Source organism: Mesoplodon densirostris, chromosome 14 (assembly GCF_025265405.1).
Source record: "Mesoplodon densirostris isolate mMesDen1 chromosome 14, mMesDen1 primary haplotype, whole genome shotgun sequence".
NCBI classification, from domain to species: Eukaryota; Metazoa; Chordata; class Mammalia; order Artiodactyla; family Ziphiidae; genus Mesoplodon; species Mesoplodon densirostris.
The window spans coordinates 76,234,528-76,260,045 of record NC_082674.1 but is presented as its reverse complement, the minus strand read 5'-3'; the positions used below and the strand labels follow the sequence as shown (position 1 = coordinate 76,260,045).

General features: G+C 50.9%; 1 protein-coding gene across 2 annotated transcripts; it reads left to right on the top strand.

Annotated features, from left to right (window-relative positions):
• Positions 1-1,120: 1,120 nt before the first annotated feature.
• On the top strand, positions 1,121-25,307 carry MALL (mal, T cell differentiation protein like). 2 transcript variants are annotated; one of them, XM_060117689.1, is made up of 4 exons: positions 1,121-1,225; positions 20,692-20,859; positions 23,119-23,241; positions 25,245-25,307. In XM_060117689.1, exons 1-4 carry the CDS (start codon positions 1,121-1,123, stop codon positions 25,305-25,307), a joined length of 459 nt encoding a protein of 152 aa, XP_059973672.1. The 2 variants fall into 2 exon arrangements, with proteins under 2 accessions (XP_059973672.1, XP_059973673.1); XM_060117690.1 differs by lacking the exon at positions 23,119-23,241.
• Positions 25,308-25,518: the final 211 nt, after the last annotated feature.

Sequence of the window (25,518 nt, the reverse complement as noted above, 5' to 3'; positions counted from 1 at the left end):
CCCCGACCTGTGCCCGGGAGGGCCGGCCCTGGTTGTTCAGGAACTGGCCTCTTGTGGTGGACATTTCCTGACCCCAGCACACAGAGCGGTCCTCCCTCATCCCCTCCACTCCAGGGCTGAGGCCACAGAGGGCAGGGAGAATGGACCTCCAAACCCCGAGCATCCCCAGCAGACTTTGGGGCACCAGGCCTTCCTGCAGGGTGGCAGATTCTCAGATTGACAGGCAAAGGGCCCACATCTCCAGGCCCTTTCTTTAGAGGGAAAGGAGCCACTTGGTTGCTGGGTCACAGCCCTGGAGCTCGGCCAGCAGGCAGGCGGAAGGCAGGAAGGAACCGCTTGGCCCCAAGCCTGGCTCCTGGAAGCACCGGCTGGGGCGCTGGGGCAGAGAGGGGAGGAGAGCTCGGGTGCCCACTGGGGAGGATTCTTCCCAGAGAGGGAGGCCTCCTCCTCTGCTGGGAGAGAAAAGTAGGAGAGGAGGATGGTGACAAGGGTGCAGAGAGAGAAGGAAGTGCCACGTCCCCAGGACGGGGCAGGAGCTGGAAGTGAGGGCTATTCCTCTCCCTCTGGCTTGAGGCCCCCAAGGATGGAGAAGGCGGGAGCAGGGCATGCTGTGACGTTGACTTGACCTGGCAGATTCTTGGTCTCCTCACTTGGGAAAGGGGCCACCCAGTCACGTGCCGGGCTGTGGGAGCACCAGAATTGACTGCAGATTTCTTAGCTCCTAGTAGCTCCTCAATAAACGGTCCTTGTCATTCAAGCGGCTCAGCCTGTATTCTGGGCACCCGGTTGGGGTGGTGGCTATAGCCGGCCTCCCCTGGAGTAGCACGCCTGGGATTCAAAACTTCCTTAGGAGGAAAAGTCTAGGAAGAGGCTTGGGCTCTCCTTCCTTAGCGACTCTGCCCCAGCCCGGGCGAAAACCTGTCTGATGCACAAACCGCATTTCACTGAGGATTCTCTTGGCTGGAGCCAGTGGAAGGACCTGCTGGGCTGGAACGGTTTTTTTTTTTTTTTTTTTTCCTTCCAGGCAACGTCCTCTGATGGGTGTGTCGGGCAGGAGGTGATATTTGAAGGGCTGCGGGCACAGGCTGTGGAGCCAGGGCGCCAGGCAGTGGGTGAGAGCATGGCCTCCCGCGACCCACCTCCCACCAGCTACACCCAGCCCGAAGTGCCCTCGGGGGTCGCACTGTTCCTCACCATCCCCTACGCCTTCTTCTTGCCCGAGCTGGTGAGTGCGGCCCGTGGGGGCCACCTGCATAAAGCCGGGGCTGGGAGACGCAGGCCTGGAGCTGGAAGCAGCTCCCTGGGGAAGGGGCTCCAAGGCCAGAGCTGCTGTGGCCTCCAGTCTCCCCCACGGGGCTCCAGGCTGGGTGTCCCCTAATCCTTCCCTGAGCGCCTCTGGGCTTCTGCAGTATGGGTGGGTCACCTCCTCCCAAAATGAAACCCACCGGGGTAACTGGGCAGGCGACCTGGTGATCGGAGGTGTGGGCGAACTGCTAAAGTATCCTGGGTCCTCAGGAAGATGTTGGGAACGGACTTTTATTATGTGGTTTCTTTTCTCCAACTACTTGTTGTTTGTGCTTTTCTAAAGTTCACAACGGGGGCACTCTGTCTTTCCTTCTGAGAGCAGCTCTTCCAGGATTTTCTTAATTGTCACGTCAGCTAACGTTGAACTTGGAGCTGTGTGGGAAGTTGCTTATGACAACATCTGCCATAGAACAGTCGTGTGAGATGCTCCAGGTGCTCTCAACGACCTGTCACTGCCTTCCTCTCCGGGTCCCTGGGCTGAAACGGGGTCCCAATCCCTGCTGGGTCCAGAGTGTTCAACAGAATTCGAGTCCACTCCGAGCTGGCTGTCACCATGTCCTTTTCACTGACGGGGATCACAAGTCTGGTGAACACTTTAGGGCAGAGAAGTTTCTTTTGGTTTTCGAGCACCTTCTGAAATATCTAGTTTGTGGGTGATATTTTTTTACCAACTCTGAGTCTGGCAGTTCTGCCCCCAGGCAGGGAGAAAAAGAAAGTGGTTCCAACTTCCAGCTGGAACTGACGGCCCTGTCACCCTGTCATCTGCCTGGAAGGCTGGCCTGACTGAGTGATCTTTTGGCAAACTGGCTAAAGAGAGCCCATTGATGGCAACAAGAAAGCTAAGCCTGGGAATTCCCTGGTGGTCCAGTGGTTAGGACTCCGCACTTCCACTGCAGGGGGCTCGGGTTCGATCCCTGGTCGGGGAACGAAGATCCTGCATGCCGTGTGGCACTGCCTTAAAAAAAAAAAAAAGAAAGAAAGAAAGAAGGAAAGAAAGGGAAGCCAGGCAGGGTGGGCCCCACGTTTGGGTGGCTCCAGCTGAAACCCCACCCAAGAAGCAGGTTTCTGCCAGGCCTGGCCCCTAGGGGGATACAAGTCAGGGCATCCCGCCAGACTGATAGCATCTCAGCGCTCCTGCGAGTTCTCTGGACCAGGCGCGCCCCTTGCCTCGGAACAGCCACAAGAATGGCCAGGGTCGGGGTCGACTCCTCCCCTTTTTATGGAGCACATGCTCCATGTCAGTCACACCAGCCACTGGCGACAGGACCCATGCCCTCCCAGGTTCCCTGTCTGCTGGACAGAGGCCCGCGAGCACTTCCTTGCTACAGTCAGACGGTGCTTGAGGGGGCGAAGGTCCTGCGCTGTGACACCAGCAAGGAGAGGCCACCCGACCTTGTCACCTCAGAGAGGGGTCTGGGCCTGTCACTGAGGAGGTGAATTTGCAGTTGGACCTCAAAGGACAGGCTGGATTTCCAGGCTGGGGGGCAGGAGAGGGAAAGGCCTGGACCCCAGGAGAGGCTGGCAGGCAGGAGGCTGGAGGGATGGGGCTTCAGGAGTCAGGATGGGCAGTCGTGAGAAGGGCCATCTGGTGCCCACAGCCCCAGGACGCTGGGCTCCTGCAGCGAATTCCCGGCGGGGAAGAAAAGTGCTTGGTTATGCTGGGCTCTGGGGCCTTGAGTATCCCAGGGCGTGGGATGATGTCACTGGTTCCATATTGTTCATTTCTTTTTCTTTTGAAATCATTTTAGATTTATAGCAACGCTAGTAACAGTAGAACAGTGTTCCCATATACTCTCTACTCAGCTTCCCTTAAGGGCCACATCTTACATAGTACAACTGTCAAAATCAGGGAATTAACATTGATACCATGCTAGCCACTGTTCTAATGAACCTTGTTCAGATTGTGCTGAATTCCCCACAAATGTCCTTTTCCTGGTCCAGGATCCAGTTCAGAATTCTGCATGTCATTTGGTGGCCGTAACTCCTTCATCTACTTTGATCTGGGCCGATTCCCTCCATCTTTGTCTTGAGACTTTTGAAAATACCGATCAGTTATTTTGTAGAATGTCCTTCTATTTGGCCTTGTCTGGTGTTTCCTCATTACAACTTCAGTTTTAATTCGTAAGTAATCCTTGTTCATCGCTGAACACTTAGAAAATACAGAAGGAATTATAATCCATGTATATGCATATATTCGTATTTATACACATATGAGTATATGTTTAATGGGTTTATTCTGCACCTGCTTTCTCCTTAAACGAGCGTTCCTAGCATGGAATATCGGACCAAGTGTGCATCACATCTGGGGTGGGGATGGGAAGGTAAACGGGCGAGGACGGAAGAATGTCCAGTTGGTGGTTAATTCTTTTTTTTTTTTTTTTAACCGCATCGCGTGGCCTGAGGGATCTTAGTTCCCCAACCAGGGATCGAACTTGCGCCCCCTTAAGTGGAAGCACGGAGTCTTAACCACTGGACCACCGGGGAACGCCCTGGTGGTTGATTCTGATCCCCCTGAGCGGGAGACGTGCTGGGCTGGAGAGAAGAGCGCAGGATCAGCCTAGCAGAAGCCCCTCTGTCCCCAGCCACCTGGGTATGCTGCCTGCTGCCGCCCCACAGAGCCCCAGGCCTTGGGGGGGGGGGGTCCCAGATTCTCAGTCTGGGGGGCCTAAGGCATCAGGGACAGGCGTATGCTTTTCTAAGGCCATGAGTCCAGAGAGTGAATTCTCAAATTGGGAGCTCCGGCCAGCCAAAAGGGGCAGAGAAAGCAAACTCTATAACCTGGATTCAGAAGTGGTCCATGATGGGGGCGGCCAGGGTGTACATCAGGGGTGACTGCAGGCACAGCTTCCTCCAGCCACTGTTTCCTAAGACAGCGAGGGTCTTCTTATAAAACGAGGGCCCCAAAACACAGGGACAGCAGAGGGCTCCCCTGGGGCCTCACGGCAGCCCCGCTGCCAACAGCCTCCAGCTATTTTGTATCAACGATGATGACAGACTAGGATAGCCCAGACACCAGGGGCTCTGGGCTTCCCTACCAGCTCCGCTCCCCACAGCCTGCTGTGAACGCTCTTTGCCTAAGTGGCTTTATTTTAGAGCTTTTAACACTAAAATGCACATTTTCAAACCTTTGTCATAGTTATACATTGATAGGCAAACAGAGTTCTGAGAGGCCTCCCACACCCTTCCCCTAGCCTCTTCCTGTAGTCACACCTTTTGTAATAACTCTCTCTTACAATATGACACCAGGGAGCCAACATTTGTAAGCTATGTCTCTACTTCCATGCCATTTTCTCACACGTGTAGATTTACGTGACCCCTACCACCAAGACACAGAACCGTTCCATCACCATGAGGATCTCCCCTCCTGCTTCTGTTTTATAGTCACCCCATCTTGTCTTCCTTCACTCTCTCTCTCACCCCTGAATACTATTAATTCCACCCCTATAATTTTTTTCTATAAATTTATTTATTCTTTCTTTTTATTTTTGGCTGCGTTGGGTCTTTGTTGCTGCGTGCGGGCTTTCTCTGGTTGTGGTGAGCGGGGGCCACTCTTCATTGTGGTGCGCAGGCTTCTCATTGTGTGGGCTTCTCTTGTTGCGGAGCATGGGCTCTAGGCGCTCCAGCTTCAGTAGTTATGGCATATACATTTATTCATTCTTTTTTAGATTCTTTTCTCATATAGGTTATTGGGTGGATGTAATTTTCACGTCTCTGGGGAAATGCCAGAGTGAGTGTGATTGCTGGGTTGTATGTATAATAAAGTGTCTGCTTCATTTTTATTAAGAAACAGACAAACTGTTTTCCAGAGTGGCTGGGCCATTTTACATTCCCACCGGCAGCGGATAAGACTTTGGGGATTTTAACATTAAAGTTTGTATTTTGTCTGGTTTACAGTTGAATTCAGATTTCTCATCTGAAAACAATATTACTTTCAAAACGTAAGCTCGAAGCGTGAGGAGCCTTTGAATCAGTGCATTTTAAGGTGAGAACAGATGTCGTTTATTTCCTTTCTCCTTCATTCAGTGAACAGACATTGTTTATTCCCTCCTTTCCTCAGTGAGTGTGGGAGCCTGCTGGTACCAGTGCCCGGCGGGCTGGGGACCAGGTGACTCACAGCCCCACTGCCTGGCTCTTCAGAGCAAACAGCGTGTGGGTGGCCGGCCTGGGGCAGGGATCACGTGACTGTTACCTGCCTGCTGTGAGTTGGCTCATCAGCTTTTTTACAAGATGAAAGGTGGACACACAGCTGGCCCTGGTGACTACAGCTGAGGGACAGCTTTGTAAATAAGAGCCCAAGGAAGTCTTTTAACTTTCAACCTTTTCACTAGTTAACTTATTAATTAGATACTTGACTAATTACAAAGAAACAGCTAAGAAGGTTTCTAGAGAGTCAGCCAGTTAAAAGGAGAGTCAGTTTGGACACTCTGGTGTTTGATGCTTTCAGCTTTTTAATTTGCCCACACAGTGGTCAGAAGGAAATACTCTGACCACCCTAGAAGCTCATTCCAGAACCTTCCCGCTGGGGAAGCTCACCTTTATATCTTATCCAGATTCCCAGCTTCCCCTTCATTTCAGCCTGTTTCTTTTTTTTTTTTTTTTTTTTTTCGGTACGCAGGCCTCTCACTGTTGTGGCCTCTCCCGCTGTCGAGCACAGGCTCCGGACGCAAAGGCTCAGCGGCCATGGCTCACGGGGCCCAGCCGCTCCACGGCATGTGGGATCTTCCCGGACCGGGGCACGAACCCGTGTCCCCTGCATCGGCAGGCGGACTCTCAACCACTGCGCCACCAGGGAAGCCCCAGCCTGTTTCTTTTTCTACTCTGTTTATATGTAAAAGCCCGTTTGAGAGCTTACTGAGCCCCAGAACCGTCAGTCAACGGTGTGGGGCTGAGAGAGGGAATTAGGGCTCATCTTGGGCCTGGCTTAGGGCAGGTACCTCCCCTTTGTTACAACACTTCTTGAGAAGTTGAGTTTTCCAAAAGGAAAAATCCTTTCTCTTGTTTCCCTCTGCTCCCTTTTCAATTCTGCATACTTCTGGGGAGCAGTAAAAGTAAACTCAATGTGCCCCAGCTTTACTTCATCTTGGTGGCGTCTGTCCTTCCCTTCATTGCACATTTGGTCCCCAGCCTCGCCCCTGACCTTGCCCAGCCACTGCAGGACCAGGGGCCAACAGCCTCCATGGCCAGGGCGCCACTGAGACCCAACACAGTGATGCCCAAGGAGGCCCCAGGAAAGCTGCGACAGGGAGGGCGGACAGGGCAAAGGGAAGGTAAATCAAAGTGTGGTGCTGGGAAGAGCAAGCATCCTGAGGAGGATGGGAGGCGCCGTGTGGAAAGGAGTCGGATGTCAACCTCCCCAGTTGCCTGGACCCATTTTGGCTTCCTGGCCCCAGGCCCAGCCCTTGCCCTGGGAGGCCTCCCGCCCCTCCCCCTGTGCTGTTCAGGTTCAGTAAAATAGAGTCAGTTGGGAGGGGTAAGCCTGGCTCTGCCGCCTAACGGCTGTGAGACCCTGGGCAGGTTACTTAACCACTCTGAGCCTCAACAAGGGGGGAGCAGCAGCAGCAAAGATCTCCTAAGACGGCTCTGGGGTTTCAGTAACAACTGTTCTAGAAATGTGAGCCCATACTATGTTATTGTTGGTGGTCGTCTGGACCTCTTACTAGAAAGCGTGGGTCTCTTGTGAGCAAATCCCAGTTGTAAACCAAGAAATATTTACTGAGATTCTACTATTGCTCTAGCCCCATGCTTTGCTTTCAGGGGCATACAAGAGTCAAAATGTAATCATAAGAGGGATATGGTAAATCCCGGACCCTGTCTTAAAGGAGTGATGCATGAACATTGAGGAGCATCCCAAGACAGGAAACAGGGTAAAAAGCAAGGGTGCACAGCCTCACTTGTCAAAGGCTCCTGCCGCTAGAGAAGCTGTCAGGACAAGCTCCCTCAGGGTGAGGGCTTGGCATTCTTAAAGAGCTTGGATTAGGGATGAGATATTTGCTTGTTCAGACTAAGACTTCCTAGGTCTGAGAGGTTAACAAATATATAAAATCAAGCTGTAAGGAAAGAAGAAGTCGGCCCCACTTAAATCCCATGTATTCACTCAACAAATATGTATTGAGCCCCTACCCTGTGCCTACCACGGGAATATAATGAGGAAGAAGACAGACATGGCCCCGTCTCAGGGAGTTTGATGCTTAATGGGGGCAGATGGTGACAAGCCAAGGAGACCAGTAAGTGGTGCCTTTCAATGCAGGAGGGAACAGAAAGCACAGGGCGTTCTGCCCACAGAGGGCATTCGACATAGGGAATTGTTCCTGCAGTTGTTGAAAGGCTGAAGGAACAGCAAGGAGATGCTGAAGCACCAGAGAGTGATGAGTACACAAAGCAAGCACCGTGCATCCTCCAGCCTCCAGAGGAAGCCCAGCCTTGGCGGGGGTGCAGTGGGGCTGCAGTGAGGCCAGGCAGTGGTTGCCCCAGAGGAGGGGCACAGGGACCTTGGGGTTGGAGCTAACTGTTGCTGGCGTGACAGTGACAGGACCTGGAAAAGTCTCCTTTTCCGGTCCCCTCCAAGTTCTCCCAGTGCCAGAACCTAGCAAGAATCCACCTTCAAAGGGAACCGGGAAACGTGGCTTGCAGGGCTCCAGCCGCATGGCGGAGCAGAGTGCGGCAGGATGGTCTTGAGCTGAGACCCTCAGAGCTAACTAACGAACAGCCCACATGCCCACATCTGCACACTCCCCTCTGCCTGTGTCTGGACGTCTGGTCCTGTTCTTCCCCCGACCATTCAGTCAAACCATAAGCAACCTTCCCTGAGCTGGTGGCCTTTCTCAGCTCAGACAAGACAGGCCACCAAGGCTGCTGCTGGAAGGTCAGCCCACCAGGAGGACTTCTCTTAACCGGCAGGTGCCCTGAAGGGAACAACTGGGCCCCCGGGCAGAGGGAACCAGGGAGCGGCCCAGCACAGTGAGTCCCCGCTGGGCTGAGGGAGCCCCAGATAAGAAGCCTCACTGATAAGAAGGCTCCACCTCTGCCAGTGCCCTTCCAAGAGAACTTTCCTGGGGAACTTTCCCTGTGGGAGGCAGGAGAGGCTGCCAGAGTGTCGTCCAGGCGGGCAACTGGCAGAGCAGGGAAGCAGGCCAGAGTAGGGCGGGGTGGAGGAGCCCCACGCCGGTTCCCTGGACTTGACCCCTCTCCCCTCTCCCCAGTCCTTCCTTCCCTACCTGCCAGCCAGCCTGTCCCTCAGCTGTTGCCACCTGGTCAGACCTTCCCCATCTCGGCCCAGCCCTGCTGTAGCAGAGTCGGACGGTGCCCATGTGCTACAGTTGCCCCCAACCTCCAGCCTCAGGTTGGACCCAGAAGGTACCAGGTAGGCCCCAGAGTGGGGCCTCCGTGGACTCCCCACCCAGCGGGGGCCAGACATCATGGCTTTGGGGCTCCAGAGTCCTTTGACCTATTACGAAGACGTCGCCCCCCAGCCCCTTCCCTTGGAGGGATTCTCTGAGCTTTGCTTCTCTGCGCCTGCACTGCTTACTGCTTACTGCTTACATTTCCAGCCCCTGACACCCGGCCCCTCTCTCTGCCCACATGATGCTGGGTGGCAGTGGGAGTGTGTGTGTTTATTTGAACACCGTCCTCTCCGACAGCACGTTCTTGCCCAGTCCTTCCTACGTGCTGTGCCGGGGGAGGAGGAAGGGGGTTGGAAAAGCTTTCCAGGGAAGCCCAGCTGCTCTCCCAGGGGAGATGCTCCCGACCTAGAGAACTTCTAGGGCCCGGGAGGTGATGGAGCAGGAAATGCGTGAGGATGAAACAGATGGGTGTTTGTTCCCATGTGGTCCCGGCTCCTGGCAGAAATGCCAGTCCGTGGCTGGGCCAGTGGCTGGCCCAGAAGGCATCAGGTACTGCCACCTGTGTGGGAATCAGGCCCAGGTAGATGAGACTGCGCTGCCAGGAGGGGAGAGTCCAGCAAGCTGCCACCTGCCTCTGGAGTGGATCAATAGCACGTGCTGCGCACCTGCTTCATGCCAGGCTCCGTGCCCCACATCGGGGATGCAAAGACCACAGGTCAGAGTCCTGCATCCAGGAGCTCAGGGACTGGGGAGGAGTAGGCAGGAGAGGCTTCCTGGAGGAGGTGACAATTGGTCCGGTCCCTGCCCTCGAGGGTCTGGTCTTAGACAAGCAGGGGAAGGGCAAGCTGAGCAAGAGTCAACTGGAACTAGAGTGGGTGGGTCCTCGGTGCCTGGTGAGGGGCAGGAACATGGCCACGGGTCACAGGATGTCTGCGGTTCCTGAGGGAAGGAGAAGGTGGGGCCCTCCCCTGAGCCCAATTCCAGGGCTCATCTGGGGACTTCCTGGGGACATGTGAAGGGAGCCAAGGTTAATAAACATAGTGGGAGCCAAGGAGGGAGAGACCAGGGGGGAGGCCTGGGAAATGGGGACCACTGCGGGGAGTGGGATGTATTTATCCGCTTCTTCACATCTTTTCTGTACTTTCTAACTTTTCTAAGGTGGTCAAATTTTTTTTTAAAAGGAAACAAATTTGCCCCTAAAATTCTTAGGTTTTTATTTGTTTTTTTAAGCCCTTTAGACTTTGGAGGAATAAGGTTTTTATTACCTTAGTTTATGTTACATCGTAAATCTGGACTGTTGAGTCCATGAGAAGCGGGGCCAGTGGGGGTGGGTGTCTGAATGGGCAGGCGCGGTCCTCGGGGAGGAAGCCGATGGGGAGGGGAGGAAGCCGACGGGGGTGGCGAGGGGAGGAAGGCAGAGGAGGCCTGGCCGCTGACTCACCAGCCCCTCCCAGCGGCATCCTGCCCCTCCCAGGCTCACACCCCAGGGCAGGGGCTGATCTCCTGGCGCGCGGCCAGCCCAGTCTTGCGAGCCCTTGTGGGTACCAGGGGTTCGTATATGACTTCTTCTGCCGGGGGCGGAGCTCTGGCCCGCACCATTGTTCCTGGATTGGACCGAATAAGACAGGGGTCTTCACGTGGAGGCCAAGGGGCCTGGGCCGGCAGCTTCCTGCTCACCTTAAAGCCACAGAGAGAAAATTCTCACTCGGGGAGTCAGGATGGAGCGGCTGCTGTATGGAAGGGTCCCGGGTTGAATTACGGAGCGTAGCGCTTCCACGCAATGCCAGTGGCCTGAGTGGCCTCGGGGTCCGGGATGGCAGCCCGGGCCGGCCGCGCCCCCACGGGGAAGTCGCTCCGCCTCTCAAACCGGTTTCCTCCCGGGTCAGAGTAGGTGACCTGTCAGCCCAGAGATCCTCACAGGCTGAGAGCCCCGGGTGTGGAAATGGGAGTGGCCTCGTGTGTGCTAAAGAGGACCCACGTGGGCACTGGGGGCCCTGCGCTGCCCGCAGGGAGGCCTGCAGCCAGGGCAGGACTGCTGAGGGGTGCCTGACCCCACGGAGTCGGGGGGTGCGGCCTGGAAGAGGCTGGGCCCCAACCCCCAAGCTGTGGAGGCCGCCCGTGCCTTTATGCTAAGTCCCATCACCGCAGATAGGGGACGTTCCAGGACTCCCCCACGTGTCTGACAACCCGCCGTCCCCTCTCCCTCCCTCTCAGTGGCTCACGCTTCCCACACAGGCCTCAGCGTGGCCCCCCAGGACGCAGGATGGGGCTCTGGCTGCAGCAGCTGCCAGGGCTTTGAGCTGACGCGGGGGGAGTGTCCGCCCGCTGGCACAGTGCAGGAAGGGACTGTGGAGAGGGCTAGAGGCCCAGGGCTAGAGGCCCTGGGCCAGAGGCAGGAAGGCAGGCTGGAGCTGGGGTTTCCACAGCTGACCGTGATGCACTGAAGAAATGTATTTTCATGGCAACTTCGTGTGTGTGTGAGTGTGTGTGTGTGTGTATGTGTGTGTGTGTAACTGAAACAAAAGATTCAGGAAACAGTATTTCCCTTTCTATGGACAATGCACTGTAGTTTTTCTTCTAGTCTACTTAACTTTTTTTTCAAAACAAGCTACTTTTTATTGAAGTATAGTTGATTTACAGTGTTGTGTTAGTCTCGGGTATGCAGCAAAGCAATTCAGTTATATGTATATATATTTTTTTCAGATTGTTTTCCATTGTAGGTCATTACAAGTATTGAATATAGTTTCCTGTGCTAGACAGTAGGTCCTTGTTGTTTACCTATTTTACATATAGTAGGTTGTATCTGTTAATCCCAAACTCCTAATTTATCCCTCCCCCCTTTTCCCCTTTAGTAACCATAGGTTTGCTTTCTGTGTCTGTGAGTCTGCTTCTGTTTTGTAGTAAATTCATTTGTATCATTTTTTAGATTCCACATCTAAGTGATATCATACGATATTTGTCTTTCTCTGTCTGACTTCCTTCACTTAGTATGATCATCTCTAGGTCCATCCACGTTCCTGCTAGTTTACTTAACCTCTTAATGCTGGTGGTGACTAGATGGACTTCAACACCCACTAACAGATCTCAGCCCGATGCTGGGGTCACTGCAGGGGCCTCAGGGAGACTGGCACAGGCAGGGCCTGCTGGGTGGTAGCCGAGTGTGGCCTGGGGGTCACGGGGAGCCAGTGAGGGGGTGAGGGGTGTGGGTGATGTGTGCAGACTCGCATCCCACGTCCTCAGCAGGGCTATGACAAGAGCTGTCGCTGGCTCAGACTGGCTCCAGCAGAAGGGAGGTAGACAATCTCATGTCCCGGGAAGCCCGAGGTTAGGCAGGCTCTGCCAGGGCTGGTTCTTTGGCAGTGCAGTTGTGCATGCATCTTTCCTTCTCTCTCTCTCCTCTTCCTCATCATAGCTTCAGGCCTAATACCAGACACAGCCATGGCCAGAGCAGGAGTGGAACTGTCTCATCACTGGGGCAGGAAGAAGCCCTTCCCAGGAGTCCCCAGAAGGCTTGCATCTCACCGGCCAGGGCAGTCACTTATGTGTCCCAGCCAAGGGATGCGTTGAACCTAACGCATGTTGGAAAGTCACCCACTACATCCCCTCTCTCCCCACGCCACCCACCAGTACGCCCAGTTGGGCAATTTCCTCCATAGAAAGAATTTAAAAGAAGACAACTATCTCTGCAGTGTTATTTACTGTGGCATCATCTATAACAGGGAAAAGCTAGAAACATCCAACCTCCTTGCCCTGGGGCCTCATTGAGTAAATGAAGTTTTATCAACTTGATGGAATGTAATGGTGGCATTGAAAGTATAGTCAGGCCTCATTACTCACGGATTCTGCATTTGCAAACTCACTTACTAAAATGTATGTGTAACCCCCAAGTCAATACTTGCAGTGTTGTCACTGGCATTTGAGGACATGTGCAGAGTGGAAAAACATTTAAGTCACAAATTTGAGAACACACACGCTAAACCTGAGGTTGACAGCTGCCTTCTTACAGCTCATGCTGTAAACAAGGTCCTTTCCCAGGCCTGGTTAGTGCCATGTCATGCATATTTTTGTGCTTTTGGTTGGTGATTTTGCTGTTTAAAATAGCCCCGAGTCCTCTGCTGAACTTATTTCTAGTGTTCCTAAGTTTGACAAGGCAGTGATTTGCCGTATGTAGCAAATAGGTGTTAGATAAGCTTGTAGTTATAGAGCTGTTGGCTGAGAGCTCAATGTTAATGGATCAACAGTATATATTAAAATAAGGTGTCTTTAAACAGAAACACACATAAAACAAAGTTATGTGTTGATCAGTTGATGAAACTATTGTGACCACAATCTCACAGGAACCTAGCTCTGTATTTTCCCAGGAGCAATGCTTCACAATTCACAACTAAATTTGCCAGTGCTGAGGGCAACTTTACAGAACTACCTTGAACGACAAGAATCGACTGTATTACTGAGCCACGTAGCAAAATAGACAAATATGAAAAGTTGAAAACAAAATGTATGTTCACTATGATTTACAACTTTATAAAGAATATGTATACACCAGCACTAGGCCTGGGGAGAAACATACTAAAAAATTCCTTTGCTGCTAACATTATTTTTACAATCAATTTAAAATATTAGGGTTGAAACATAATAACAGACCTCATTCCTGGCATGCCGTTTAAGCCATTAAAATCACCCCGGAGTTAAGGCATTTTGAGTGGACGGTACCAAACTCCAAAGGGACGTGTGCTCTAGCCACAGTGGCACAAACAGGGGTGCTCTGTTCAAAGGAGCTGTGTCTCTCGGGCATTTGCACCAGAACTGCCCGATGGGGTCCAAAGTGCAGCCCCTGGATGCATCTCCTCTTATTTTTCCCATTTAAAGGAGGTGCATCAAACAGGTAGTTGTACGTTCATGTTCACAGCAGCACTACTCACAATAGCCAAAAGGTGGAAGCAGCCCACGTGTCCATCGATGGATGAATGGATAAACAAAATAGGTACATGGTATAATGGAATATTATTCAGCCTTCAAAAGGAAGGAAATTCTGACAACATGGATGAACCTTGAGGACAATACGCTGAGTGAAATAAGCCAGACACAAAAGAACAAATACTCTGTGATTCCACACATACGAGGTACTTAGAGGCGTCACATTTATAGGGACAAAAGAAGGATGGTTGCCAGGGGCTGGGGGAGGGGGGAAGTAGTAAGTTATTGTTGAATGGGTGCAAGGTATCAGCTTTGCCAGATGAAAAGTATTCTGGAGCTGGATGGACGGTGGAGATGGTTACACAATGACATGAATGCACTTAATACCACTGAACTGTACACTTAAAAATGGTTTAAATGGTAAATTTTGTTCAGTGTGTTTTACCACAGTTCTTTTTAAAGGGGAGAGGGGTAAACAATGGCCAAAAGACCCTGGACTTACACAACGTGGGCCATGGATACCTGAATGTGAGGGACAATCATTTTCTTCATCTCGAGACATCTCAGCATCAGAGGGAGCCCTCAGGGAGTTCTGGTTTCCACCGTGTTCAAGGCCAGAACTTGTCCTTCATGGAGCCAGTTCCTCCCGGGCCATCAGAACGGGTGGGAGCCCCCAGTTCACTTGGCACTGCTGACCTCCTGGGCCTCCCCATCTTGAGTCAGGCCTTTTCCTCCCAGCCTGCAGTTTCTGAGGCTTTGTGGTACAGTCTGCGCTCACCCGAGTACCAGGAAAGGGAAGGAGGGGCCATGAACGCTTCATGAAGATTAAGGCAAGTGGTAAGAAAAGGAATGCAGTGTTGGTGGTGAGTGGACCAGCCAGGCTGAAATACTGCCCAGCTATGCAGAAAAACCTGCCACCTGTAGTATCACCAGTAGTATCACCTGTAGTATCGCCAGTATCTCCTCCTGGTTCTCAGTACCTGGTCCGCCCCACCTGGACCACACCTGCTAGGTGCAGCCAGGAGCCCAGGTGCAGACCTGAGCCAGGTGTCTTCTGGCTCCTCCTCCCCCCTTCACATGGGGTCATCGCTAGGGCAGCTCTGTCTTCAGAAGCTCTCAGGGTGTGAAGTTCACTGCCCTGTGGCAGCCCAGCCCCTGCATGGGCCCTTCGGAGGCCCCTCAGCTCTCTGCTGCTCTGTCCAGGTGTACAGATCAAAGGAAAGGCAATTCTCCCCAAGGGAAAGGCAATTCTGTTTTTGTCTCTCCCATTCAAAATCTTTTTTTTTAAATTTTTATTGGAGTATAGTTGATTTACAATATTGTGTTAGTTTCAGGTGTACAGCAAAGTGAATCAGTTATATATATACCTATATCCACTCTTTTAAAAAAATTTTTTAGATTCTTTTCCCGCATAGGTCATTACAGAGTATTGAGTAGAGTTCCCTGTGCTGTCCTTATTAGTTATCTATTTTATATATAATAGTGTGTATATGTCACTCCCAATCTCCCAGTTTATCCCTCTCCTCCCTTTCACCCCTGCTAACTATAAGTTTGTTTTCTACATCTGTGACTCTATTTCTGTTTTGTAAATAAGTTCATTTGTATCATTTTTTTAGATTCCACATATAAGCGGTATCCTATGATATTTGTCTTTCTCTGACTTACTTCACTCAGTACGACAATCCCTAGGTCCATCCATGTTGCTACAAAATCTTTTGACTTTTGAAACGAGCATCCATCATCCAGCACAGCGTCTTTCTTCTTTCTTTTTCAGTGTATATGTTGGTGATTTGGATTAGTTTAAACCTTCCCAACCCTGTCCCTGAGCCAAGAAATTTTCCTCCCAGGAGGCCAGGGCACTGATTGGTTTATTGAGTCTCATTCCAAAAACATTCTGTGCATCTACAAACAAATGCACATAATACACAAGCACACACACATCCATTTTCTTCTTTTTCTATATAAATCATAGCACACTGGGCACGCTGGTCTCTGCCTTGTACAGTTCTTAGAGTTTGTTTCATTTTGGTATACAGAGTTTTCATTCTTTTTGAAGGCTGCTGAGTGTTCCATTGTGCAGACATAATTGTTTTCACTAGCCCCGTCTGAATGAACATTTGGGATGTTTCTTTATCTTTCTGTAGCCAGCGAGGCTTTTTTTGGGGGGGGGGGTTGAATTTTTAAATTTTACTTTATTTATTTTTTATACAGCAGGTTCTTTTATATATATATATAAATTTATTTATTTATTTTTGGCTGCGTTGGGTCTTCGTCACTGCACACAGGCTTTCTCTAGTTGTGGTGAACGGGAGCTACTCTCCATTGCAGTGTGCGGGCTTCTCATTGCAGTGGCCTCTCTTGTTGCGGAGCACGGGCTCTAGGCGCGCGGGCTTCAGTAGTTGTGGTCTGCGGGCTCCAGAGTGCAGGCTCAGTAGTTTTAGCGCACGGGCTTAGTTGCTCCGTGGCATGTGGGATCTTCCCGGACCAGGGCTCGAACCCGTGTCCCCTGCATTGGCAGGCAGGTTCCTAACCACTGAGCCACCAGGGAAGTCCCCAGCAGGTTCTTATTAGTTATCTATTTTACACATATTAGTGTATACATGGCAATCCCAATCTCCCAATTCATCCCACCACCACCACCCTCAACATCACTTTCCCCCACTTGGTGTCCATATGTTTGTTCTCTACATTTGTGTCTCTATTTCTGCAGCAAGGCTTTAATAAACAACCTTATACATGCATCATTTTGTGCATGTGCATTATTTATAGGACAAATTCCAAAAAGTGAAATTACTGGGTCGAACAATATGTGCATTTAATGTCTTGATCAATATTGTCAAAATAGTAGATTGGCTGACAACACCGTTATTTAACCTGGCAATGGCAATGGCAATTGACTTCAACCTGGGGGCTGCAGGTGGGCTTTGAGGGTCTGTGAGTCCCAAGATTTGTAGACAAAACTCATGCACATACATCGGTACATTTTTCTAGGTGACCAAAGCTTTCATCAACTCCGTAAAAGGGTCTGTGCTCGCTGAATGTTCTCACTCACCCCGCTAATTAGTCTTCCAGCTCTGACAGAAGTGAACCTACCATCCCTCAGGAAGGCTGGCCTTGGAGTTTCCCTCTTCTGGGTCTTTCTCAGGGAAGATACCCTCCAATCTCATTATAGCTTATCACATGGCCAAAAATGGTTACTCAACACTCCCCCTGTCCAGAGAAACTCATCTAATTTTCACAGAAACCAGGAGAGAGAAGCCATCCCTACCTCCTCTGTTTGATGGACCAGGACATGGACACGTGGATGAGTTAAATAACCTGCCCAATAGGCAGAGGGAGGATTCGAATCCGGGAACATTGATGCTTCCTGTCTCATGAACTGAAGTGGATGAGCCTGGAAGCAAAGAGAGGGGCTTTGGGGGTTCTCAGTCCTGGCTGCAGCCCCTGCAGATCTTTTAACAGCGCAGCCTCCCTCACCAGTTCCATCAGAATCTCTGGGGCAGGACCCAGACCTTGGGGCTTCCACAAAGTCCCCGGATGGTTCCAGGAGTAGCAAGACTCAGGGTGCTGCTCTGAGGGTTAAGACTCAGGAATCCATGTATTTTAGAAGCTCCTTACCCTTATGCCATATTTTTGGCTTAATTCTTTTCCTTTATTGAGCATTTTTCAAAATAATAATTATTGGCGGCATAGTGGCGAACATAGCTGCCTTCCAAACTAATAAGCATCCTCCAAAAGTGACTAAAGTAGGATTTTTTAAAGAGTATCATTTTCAACTCATGACTTCCAAAATAATAAGCATCCTCCAAAAGTGACCAAAGTAGGGCTTTTTAAAGAGTATCATTTTCAACTCATGACTTGTGACTGGTTGATAGAGTCCAATCCCATAGTAGTTATTATATTTAGTTCGAGGTCAAATTGTCCCATCTTTGGCCAGCAGGAGCCTTCTGAATCCTTCTGACCTAACCCCAGAAGCCTTTGCTACCTGCTGTGATGAGGTATCCTGCCCAACTTCCCACCCTAGACCTGGAATCAGCCGTCGCTCCCATCTGGGAGCTGTTACCCCGGTTCTCCTCCTCTAGGTCTTTAACCAGCTCTCTAAACGTGAGGGGGCTATTCTCCATGTTCTAGAGAAGAATGAGAAATTAATAAACTTCTTGTTAAGCTCTGTCTTCCCTTAAGTGATCCTTTCCAGTTTAGGTTCAGCCTTTAGAAAATGCATAGATGAGTAATCTGCGTTTGGTCTTAAGGAACAGGCTTAAGAAATTGCCAGAACTGTATTGGAAATACACTTGCTCAAAATGTCTGCCTCTAATCAAATATTCTTCTGAGTTGAAGGCCAGCCCCAAACATCTAAAAATATCTCCTGCTCTTGAGAAATACAAAATGAGGATTAAAAGGACACAGCAGTTTAGGTTGCCAAAGAAAATTTGGAAAAAGCTAAATATAAGTTAAAAAAAGAAGTCAAGACAAATACTCAAAATTGCCTTCCTTGTAATGAATCCAACCTAGGCTGCTTGAGACAGAAACAGGATAACAAACTCCACTGGCTTTCAGTTCACCTGGAGTTTGTCCTTGGCCCTGGTCCCTTCAACTGTTCAGAAGGTAGAGGGCGTGGAAATAAAAAGTAAGTAACATTCCTCTGTGTAATGTTAATTATGGATTATGCAACCTTTACGCCAAGAAGATTCCCGTGCAATTGGAGTAGATTCCCAAATGCCCGGAGGCCCTACCTTTGGGGTGTGAAATCTGGTTGTGAAGCGAGACGCACAGGTGCCCTACCCTGTGTCCTGCGTGGCCTCAGACCTCAGTCTCCTCCAGGTCAGCAGCACCTCACAGACCGTGGTGAGAATGAGTGGGGACATATAGACTGCATGCATGCAGCAGTGTCTGCCCGGTGTGGCCTCTGATGGCAGGAGCTGGGCGGGGACCCCTTTGCCAGCACTGACAGGCCGGCTGGGGCTGAGGCACACTCGCCCGCTCCCGCGGGCCTGGCACAGGTGAGCTGCCAGTAAGTGGCGGCAGGTATCAAGTGGCAGCTCTCTGGTCTTAGAAAGCCCAAGGGAGTTAGAATTGCTGTACAGAAATGAGGCCATCTGAGTGAATGCATTTTTTTTTTTTTTTTTTGCGGTACACGGTCCTCTCACTGTTGTGGCCTCTCCCGTTGCGGAGCACAGGCTCTGGACGCGCAGGCTCAGTGGCCATGGCTCACGGGTTCTATCCCTGGTCCAGGAAGATTCCCACATGCCATGAAGCAACTAAGCCCTCAAGTCACAACTACTGAGCCTGCGTACCACAACTAATGAAGCCCGCACGCCTAGAGCTCATGGTCCGCAACAAGAGAAGCCATGGCAAAGAGAAGCCCGCGCACCACAACGAAGAGTAGCCCCCGCTCGCCACAACTAGAGAAAGCCCGTGCGCAGCAAAGAAGACCCAACACAGACAAAAACTAAATAAAATAAAATTTTTAAGTAAAAAATATTAAAATTTGTGTGAAAAGGCAATAGGACTAGGGAAGGGGATGAGCTTTCTCCTGAGATGGACAGAAATGTGAGTCACCCGCACTGACAACTATTTTGAGTGCTGTAACTTTAGAAAAAAAAATTTTTTAATCTAGTAGTGTGAATCCGCCAAAGCACAAACCCAAGAGACATCCTTGGCTCCCCGTTTCCCATCACCCCGAATCCCCAGTGGTCTCATAGTCCAACAAATTCTTCTTTTTCAGAATTATTGTATTACTTAATAAAAGATATACTCCCATGTACCTACTATGAAGTGAAAGAAATAGAACATTATCATTATCTTTGGAGGCCACTGTACACTCGTTCCCAATCCCATAAGTCTCTTCCTCAGAAGGATCATTCTCAGGAGGTGCGGATGAGGGTCTTGAAGGAATTGGGGAGAGGCAGTGAGTTCAGATTTTGTACTTGTTAGACTTGAAAAGCTTGGGGGGCAGGGCCAGGAGTGGGGTGAGGCAAGTCGGGTGCCTAGGGTGCAAATTGTAATGAGGCACTTGCTCTCAGGGGTCATACAAGTGCAGAGAGATGTCCAAGTAGAGACATCAAGCATGCATGCAGGGCTGAAGGCTGCAGAGAGAGAAATGTCCTGCACTGGGTTCCTGGGATCGCCAGCCCATGTGGTGCTTAAAAGCACAGATGTAACAGGAGTGAAGACAGGGGGAACCCAGGAGACTCACCAGGACATTCTAAGGAGGGTTGGGAAGGAGAGGAGACAAACCAAGAACAAAACTCCTTGGTGCTCATGTGCCTGTAAACCCTTGTCCTCCAGGCCTCTAACTGAATGTGCTGTCTGGTGGACATTTAGTTCCTCCCTGGGCTCACCAACATGGCTGCAAGCCCAGCCCCAAAGCAAACAAATGCAGAGCCCGAGGCAACAGGAAAAAGTTTTGGCTTTTCCACCAAAGGGATAATAAGTGGCTAGACAGAGTTGAGAGGTGATTTAACTGGAACTGTATGGCCCAACTGGTAACTGACTCCAGGGCACCAGATACTATACCCAGGAGGCTCCAAACCAAATAGCCACAGGGCCAGGCAGGCACTGTCAGTGGATGAAGGGAGCCAGAAGGAGAATACTATTCCTCAGTGAAAGTGAGCAACCGGGAATGTGCCACACAATGGCATAGGGATTGGGAAGGTTGGGGATGTGGTCCACTGAGAACTCCAGGTCCTTTTTAAAGAGCCAGTCACAACTGGTTTCAGGCTACTCTGGCCTGGGAAATGGGTTCACTGTGGCCAGAACTATGGATTTCTCAAGAAAATGTCTGAAATCTGAATTTTTTGTGTGAAATATCCCGTTTTAAATGTTGGCAACTTACGCAGAAATGTTTCAAAAACTCTATATGCCAACACTGTTTGGGCCAAGAAGACCTATCCACAGCCCAAATTTAGCCAAGTCCTTCCCCTGGAAACCTCTGTGTTAACCAGGTGACTTTCCTCACAAAATCGACTCTGACTCAGGGGCCAGCCTTCCTTCCCCATTTCCCTCTTGAACCCCACTAACTCCACCCGAAGAGCGTTTAACCAGAGCCAGAGGAGAGAGGTGACCTGCAAAGGGAAACGTGCCCCACACCCGCCAATAAAACCCCTTCTCCTGTGGTTTTCTCTTACAGATATTTGGGTGCTGGGTCTGGATCCTGGTGGCCGCCACCCAGGTAGCAAACCCCCTGCTACAAGGGTGGGTGATGTACGTCTCGCTCACCTCGTTCCTCATCTCTCTGATGCTCCTCTTCTCTTATGTGTTCGGATTTTACAAAAGTCTGGAGTCCTGGAAAATCCTGGTAAGAACAAGTGAGAGCGACCCAGGCCCTCAGGCTCCTCCCAGGCCAACGTCCCGGGTGTGGTGAGGACAGCAGGCCTCCTGGGCGGGAAGGAGAACCAGAGACCTTTCCTGGCCTGGGCCCCTAGGGCAGCGGTCCCCAACCTTTTGGGCACCAGGGACCGGTTTTGTGGAAGACAATTTTTCTACGGACCGGGGTGGGGATGGGCGGGTGCTTCAGGCGGTGATACGAGCCATGGTTCAGGCGGTGATGGGAGCTATGGGGAGCGATGGGGAGCAATGGGGAACAATGGGGAGCAATGGGGAGCAATGGGGAGTGGCAGATGAAGCTTTGCTCACTTCCCTCGCCCCTCACCTACTGCTGTGAGGCCCGGTTCCTAACAGGGGTTGGGGACCCCTGGCCTAGGGAACCCCGACTTTTTGTTTCAATGTGTTTACTATTAGGTCGGAATGAAAGCTTTCCTCTGCCAGAGTCCATCCTTCACTGTATGCCCCCCCATTGCCTCCCTCATTACGGAATATCCATGGCCTGGCTACTCCTGCAGCAAGCGCCTCTGGAAGCGTTTTCCCTCTAGATTTAATTTATGGTAAAATCACTGGAGCAGCATTGAAGGAAAGGCTAGTAGAAAGAGAATCACCCCAATCTCAAGATCCTACCACAATCACCTATCACAATCCATTCTTCCATATTCCCGGCAAATTTTATGCAAAATGTATAAATTGCACTGAACCAATCACCTTGGATGTAGAGTCTTTCGTTTAATATTATGTCGTTAACTTTTTTCATCACATCATCTTGATAACCACTGAAAATTTTTTCTATATTGAACAAGTCAAAACATATACAAAAAGGAGGGAGGATTATATTATGGACCCTCATGTAACCATAACCCAGATTCCAGAATTTTCAAGATTTTATCACACTTGCTTCACCTAGCGTTTATTTTTTCCCCCTGAAGAATTTTAAAGCAAACCCCAAACATCATGTCATTCCATTCCAGACACGTCAGTATACCTCCAAAAAATACACAAATTTTCTTATATTATCACACTTACATAAAGTGAACAATAATTCCTCGGTATCATCAAAGACGCAGGTCACATTCAGGTTTCCCCCATTGTAACTGAAACATCTTTTTGCAGTTGGCCTGTTTGAATCGGCGTCCTCACCATGCCCACTTGCACTTGGTAGTGATGGTTCTTGGGTACCTTTAATCTAGAATGATTCTCCCTGACGGGGACTTGCTGAAGAAACTGGGTGGTCAACTGTCCTGTAGAAGGTCCCACATTTTGGGTTTGTTTGCTTCTTCCTGGTGTGATTTGACTTGCTCGTCTAGTCCCTGAATTTTCTGTAAGCTGGAAGTTAGCATCTAAAAGGCTAAACTGAAGATGGGTTAAACCTTTCTTGCAAGAACGCTTCAGAAGTGGCTTCAAGTCACATCACACACAGTGACTGGTGGTCCCTCTTTCACTGTGACAACCTTACCCCATCAACTTTTTCTCTAATGCTTTCTTTCATCTACTGATGAATATTCTATAGGGGCTGCAAAATGCCGATTTACCTATTATGACATTTCTCCCAGAATTGATAACTATGACATCCTTGTGGTATTGAAAACTCTGCTGAGGGTTTAACATAGAGGTTCAAACATTGAAATCTAGAGTCAGATTAGCCTGACTCTGCCATGTGTCCGCTAAGCCTCAGTTTTCTCATCTGTAAAGTGGAGATGTTAATAGTAGCAGCCTTATGAAATTAGCTGTGAAGATGAAATGACACACGTGTATACTGTTAGGACAGCGCCCAGCGCACAGCAGGTCTTCATAGCCCTAATGGTTAGGAGCACAGGCTTGGTGTTAATGTGGCCTGGGCTCAAATCCTGGCTCAGCTTTTGTTCACTGACTTTAACCTTGAACTTCTCTTTCCTCAGAATGGCACTAACGATAAATAGTACCGACCTTGTAGTTGACAAGGTTAAATGAGATAAATGGGGAAAAGGCTTAGCCTAGAGCTTGGCTGGGAAGAAGCCGGCCAAGGTCTAATATGTTGGTTCATACTGGTATTATTATTGCTGTATATTAATCCACTATTGTTCACCACATAGAAATTTCATTAGAAACACTGCAAAAGAAAAAAGCAGGAGTTTCGGGAGAAGGCTAGGCTCTTTTGCCGCCTCTTCCCAGCTACGTAGTCAAAGAGGAAAGTGTTGCCTGCTCGCGTGTCCGCGTGACTGTGGCCATGGCCTCTGTTCCATCTTTCCAGGACAGCCTGTACCACGGGACCACTGGCATCCTGTACATGAGTGCCGCCGTCTTACAAGTACATGCCACGATCGTGTCTGAGACCTCGGACCTGAAAAACTACTACATAAACACTGCAGCCTCGGTGAGTGCTGGACGAGAGCATGACAGCTGCCACCGTGGAGGGAAATGCATGAGGCTTAATTCTGTCTCCTGCAGAATAGATGTTCCTGAGCCCTCAGGCTGAAGGAGCCTTGCAGGATAGGAGGAGGGGTGTGTGTGTGTGTGTGTGTGTGTGTGTGTGCGTGCGTGCACGCACACGCACGCAATCAGGTGTGCCCAAGCTCGCAGGGTACCAAGCCCCAGTTCAGGTGTCATCTCTCGTCTCTGGTTTTCTTGCCCCCTCTTACACCCACTACGCTGCCCTCAGAATATGTTTTTCCAAAACGTAAGCTTTCCAAAATACACATCTCTTATTGAAAACTCTGCAGTGACTCCCATTGCTGCTGGAAGGGAGCCGAAATTCCTCAGCATGGCTCAAGTTCCCGTGTCCTTTTATTTCAACGACAGACGTGCACAGGGTAACATATTGGCTGATGGAATCTGAGGCAAGGTGGTCCAGGCGAGTCATGGGACGAGCAGGACCCCTGGACTTTAGGTCCACTGGGACCGGAGACTCTAGGCCAGCAGGGCCCGGCCTTTCCAGACCCCGCGAGGCAGCCTCCTTCTTCTCTTGGTGGGATGGCGCCCTCATGTGGCAGGCGGCTCACAGCTGGGGAATGTCACCTCTGGAGCCACCTACCCTTCCTTACACCTTCCCAGGAAGGTCTAATACCCAGGCTGGGTCCCAGTCCACCCCCACCTGTCGCTGTGACCGGAAAGGTCCTGTGTCAGTCGGGGACTCCCAGAGGGGTCAGGCAGCAGGAGGAAGGGGTGTGGCGCAGGGTGCTGACCCCACTGTAAGAAGGATGCCAGGCAAGGGAGATGACCCACTAGGGAGGCCTCAGGGGACTTTGGCTGCCTTTCGGGCCTGTCTGCTTCCTCCTGTTCCTGACCCAGCACCGCTCTGCACACCCCCCAGCCCGGCTGCTCGCCCTTGCTCTGCTGCTCCAGCCACACCCGTCTCCTTGCTGCCCCTGGACCCGCTCTCGCCTTGGCCTTGGCCCCAGGATAAGCACTGCAGCTCCATCTCCTTCTGGGTGAGGCCGTTCCCCTCCCCGTCCCCTTCCTGCTTTATTTTCTCCTGCGAGTTTAGCCCCACCTTCCGTACTACTCTACTGGTTTATCTTGCTTATTTTCTGCTTCTGCCACTAAAATGTAAGCTCTAGGAGGATAGGAATTGTTGAATTTTTGTTCAACGTTATAGCCACAGTTGCTCATGAAGCACAGCAGGTGCTTACAAGATATTTGTTGGATGAATGAATGAATGGAACAGAGTGTGATTGGACAGGGGGTTCAAGTGAGGCTGGAGTCGTCTGCTGGGCCAGGACATCATCAGGCAGTGCAGCTGGGCGACTCTGGGGATGGCTTTGGATGTGGCGGGTTGGGGAGGGACCCCTGGGGAGGGAGGCGTGGGAGGGATCACAGGTTTGTGGCTTGGGTAGCTGGATGAGATGAGGGTCCTGGGGCCGACTGAGCTTGTGAGGAAATCTCAGGAGTTCAGTTTGGACCCCAGGGAGCTCGTGGGGCCTCTGAGGCTCGGAGGGGCTGAGAGGTGGGTGCACAGAGTTGAGTTCTGGACCGGTGAGTGAAACTCGTCATCAGAGCCCAGACGGTGGCTGAAGGTGGGTGGGGGGAGAGTGCCCAGAACCAGACAGCAAGAGAGAGATACAGAGAGAGAGAGAGAGAAGAGGGGGAGTGGGTCCAGGGCAGGGATGGAGATGGACCCACTTTATGGCCAGGTAGAGGAGCCCACGTCTGCAGGTGACAGGGACGCTGCACAGTCACAGTGGAACACGGGGATGGAGCGTTTCAAGGAGGATGAGAGGCTGGCCAGTGGTTGCCGCCCTTAAGCCAGGCAGGGCTTGGGCAGAGAGACGATGCAGCAGGGTCAGAACAAGGGCCTCCCAGCAGCTAAGGGCCTCTGTGGGCTGGGAGCGGGGAGCGATCACCAGCATCCCTAAGGAAGTAACTCCCGGGCTCTTCCAGTTATTCGCCTTCATCACCTCCCTGCTCTACATCCTCCATGCCTTCAGCATCTATTACCACTGAAGAAGCAGGGAGCTGGGCCGACATGGGAGATGCTCTTTGGAAGCCTGGAGTATCAGCTCCCAGAAGCTGGTTTTCAGCATTTACCATCTGGGTCATAAACAGAAGCTCAGCGATGACATCACGGGATCAACAGACCATCTTTTCAGAACGAGTGATGAAATCACATGCTGGGCAGATCTGTTTGGACATTTTAATTCATTGTGATGAATAT